At 52.6% G+C, this 3,565-nt stretch overlaps 1 protein-coding gene across 1 annotated transcript in view; it reads right to left on the bottom strand.

Moving 5' to 3' along the window:
* Positions 1 to 1,346, bottom strand: part of NLRC5 (NLR family CARD domain containing 5) — a 91,135-nt gene extending 89,789 nt beyond the window's left edge. The window contains exon 1 of the mRNA XM_019535520.1: positions 898 to 1,346. Within this exon, the coding sequence (XP_019391065.1) occupies positions 898 to 1,186 (289 nt within the window). The 5' untranslated portion in view covers positions 1,187 to 1,346. The remainder of the gene's footprint in view (positions 1 to 897) is intronic.
* Between the last annotated feature and the right edge of the window lie 2,219 nt (positions 1,347 to 3,565).

Below are 3,565 nucleotides of genomic sequence, written 5' to 3'. Positions count from 1 at the left end.
GTTCAGGTCCCTCCTGACCCTAGCTACTATGAAACTATCTAATATAGTGCCCCCTTACATCAGGAGGAAAGTAGCAGGTGACTTAGACTGGCAAGTACAAGAGTCAGATGACCTCCATCTGTTATACAGACATCAACCAGCCCACTGTCGTCTCTCATCAAGAAATACCTTTTATACTGTACCACATCATTGGCCACATCACCAAAAGCAGCCAGAACTACACTCCGGCAAAAAAAAATGGGCAAAATTAGGTGACAAAGCTGTTAAATGGAGCTGGCAAGGAATCACCCCCAGTAAGGAATTAGCATCCAGCTCCAACTACAAATGGCATACATGGCAGAGTCTGAACAATTGAGTGGGTCTTTGAGAATGCAACCTTCTCATGAAATCGAGGGGCCTATATGCAACTGACCAATGTGTTTGTTAGGAAAAACAAAGCATGGATCATCTCCTGAGATGCCCTGTAGCAACACAATGCACCCCACATGATTTGGCAACACCAACACAAGCAGCAGTGGCCCGTGCAGAAAATTGGGAACAGACCATATAGAAAGGTTGGATTGCAGATACGATGATGAAGTCAACCTCGCATGATCGGGCCTATACTCGACAAAATGGCTATCATCTGAACTGATGTATATGACTGTCTCCCATTGTATTTCTATCCAATATCTTTCTATCATTCCTAAAAGACCAAAATCATTTCTGCCATTGCTCCATTGAAGTCTATGAAGTTGCATCAGAAATTAATTTAGCTCATCAGCTTTAACATGGCTAGACCTCAATGGGGTGATGTTAGAGATAAAGATTCTGGGTGCCTATTTGTGAAGAGGTCAGTGGGGACTGTAGTCCAGTGTGAATTTGAGCTAATCAAACTCCCACCTCTTCCTCCTTTACCTTCTCCTGCAGTGCTCATGAGTTGTATCTCCAGGTCCATGGGGAGGTTGCATTCCATGCAGATGCACTGAACAAATTGCTTCTGAATGGTTAGCTCTACATTTTCAAGCCTGTCCAGGAGCTCTGAGACCTTCTGTTTGCAGTCAGTGATGTCATCCACATATTTCAGATCCACAAGGGGGAGGAAATGCTTGGCTTTCATGATCAGCCACTCAGAGTTATGACTGAGGAACTCCACTAGTTGTGGCCGAACTTTTGCCATGACATGATGAAGGTCCAAATCATCCATCTGGAGCGGAAGCTGGAAGGAATGAATTCGATGGCTTAGTTGTTGAATGCAAGGGACACCTACCCACCTTTACTGCAATTTCAACAAATCACAGCTGCCTGGAGTTATTTGGCTGCTTACTGCACTGATATACTGGTCGCGTATCAGATCGGCACAGATAACACGAAAATTAACATTATCGGCAATCAGCCTTTTTTGTCCAATAACGTCACCGATAAATGCTGCATGCATAGCAAGGAATGCAGCCCAGCAGCTTGGATAGCAGCCTCCAGCCAGTAAGTCTGTGGGGGGGAAGGAGCATGGGGGAGGGAAAAGGGGTAGGGGGGCAGATTGAGGCACCCATGGGTGGGGCAGGGGCAGGCATTGCTCAACTGGACCAGAGCACAGGATGGAGCCATGGGTAGCTCATCCATGGGGCATGGGAGGGAAGGGGGGTGGCTCCCTTCTGCTATGCAGTCCCCCAAGGGAAGCATGGAGGGCATGTGCTCCCCCCTCCCCGATTTGTGTGCAGAACAAGGGTGGGCTGCCCTCTGTGGGCTCGGGGCCAGGGGTGCACCAGCCTCTTCCTGGATGGGGGCTGGGACAAGGCTGTTTTCGGGGCAGCCGGGGGCATTTCTCTGCTTTTAGACGATCATAACAGCATAATCTATAACAGCAGTCTGAAGCGTAGTGACTTCAGAAAGGAAAAAAAATTCAATATTAATAGTGTTTCTGGGTGTGTCTACACGAGACACTTTACTGTGCAGTAGATTAATCCACTGCACAGTAAAGCATCACTATATAACCATGAGCTGAGCTACTGCATCCAGAGAGGACCCTGGCAGGATGTGGAGCTTAGGGCAAATCAGCCTGTGCGGGGCCCAGACACAAAGAAGCTGGCTGGGGAGAGGGGGGCAGTGGTGAGTGATGGGATGCAAAGCTGGCAGCAGCTGGGGGGGGTGGCAAGCGGCTGGACACAAAGCAGGCAGTGGCGATAGGGGGCAGACATGAAGCCAGCAGCAGTGGCAGCAGTGCAGAGTCACCAGCACTAGGCAAGCCCTGCAGGCAAGGCTGTGGCCACTCCACCCAGCTCTGCAGGGGCCCCCAAAGTGCGGAGCCTGGGGTGGTCGCCCTGACAACTCTGCCTGTATCTAAAGGTAGTAGATTTACTGTACATTAGCTATTGCACAGTAGTGCAGACGTAGATGCTGACTGGGAGCAAATTTGCAAGGGCAGCTTTTTAGCAGTCCCTGGCTGGGCTTTAGACCCCTGAGACCTCATGCCTGCCCCTGGCCACTGGGTGCTGGTGTGGTGGACACATGCTGGCTGCAGCAGCACTGCAGAGCCCTGGCCTGGTGCCCAGGACTCTGCCAGCTGCTCTCTGGGTGCACATGCTGGCTTTAGAGTCCCATGGGCCATCACGTATGAGCGGGAGAGGGATGAGGAGTATCATACCTTCCAGGACAGGCTCCTCACCCTTAGGGAAAGACACACTGCCCTCCTCAAGAGGATGCTGGAGGCATACAAGAAGCAGGCTGCCGTGATGGCCCAGGCAATGGAGGCCATGGAGGAAGACTGCTGGGTGCTGGACACCATCCGGGCCCTACCAGTCACCTTCATGTTGCCCATCGCCCAGCCCCTGGCTCCAGCTGCCACCTGGCAGCTGCCCACCATTAAGCTGTTGGCCCTGGCCCTAATTGCTGCAGTCCCACATCAAGCCCCTCAGTGGGTTTGGGTGGAGGTCCAGCAGTGCCTGAAGTAGCCAGGGTTCCTTGCTTCTGCTCCTGAGCTGGGTCCTCCAGCAGCCAGGGCACCCACATAGACTGCTGCTCACTGCTCACCTGCCTGTCCAGGCCAGACAGTACCTTTCTTTACCCCTGGTTAAGCCCCCAGGCCACTGGTCTTGCCTCAGTGTCTGCACCTGCAGTGGTGCTGGGTGCCTCTCCCCAGGCATCTCCAGCCCACCATTCCCTGCAACACTGCACCATCCACACGCTTGTAAATAGCTGCATAGGCAAAAAGATGTCTTATTGTTGGTGGGTGTTGGGATTGGGAGAAGCTATTGTTGGGGTAGGAGGGATTGTGTTGCGGTGGAGGGAAATAAAGATTGTTGATTCAAAATTGTCCAGAGCGAGTGTGGTTTTGGGGGCACGCTATAGGCCTGGGGTTTGCGGGCAGCAACCCAGGTGCCCTACTGCAGAGGGTGGGAGAGAAGGTGGTCTGTGAACACTTGCAACTATGGTACCCTGTCAGCCACTGCCAGGGGGCAGGGTGGAGAATGTCCATGGAGCACTCACCACAGGCTTCCGGGACAGCATCCCCAGTCAGGCTGAGCCTATCCTGCTGGAGACCCCTGCCAGTCTCAGCCTGCCCTCACCCCCGCCATGGAAACCCCTGCAA

Source organism: Crocodylus porosus, unplaced genomic scaffold (genome assembly GCF_001723895.1).
Source record: "Crocodylus porosus isolate Cpor-Errol unplaced genomic scaffold, CroPor_comp1, whole genome shotgun sequence".
Lineage (NCBI taxonomy): Eukaryota > Metazoa > Chordata > Crocodylia > Crocodylidae > Crocodylus > Crocodylus porosus.
Note: the sequence above shows the minus strand (reverse complement) of the source record. Positions and strands in the feature narration are given on the sequence as shown.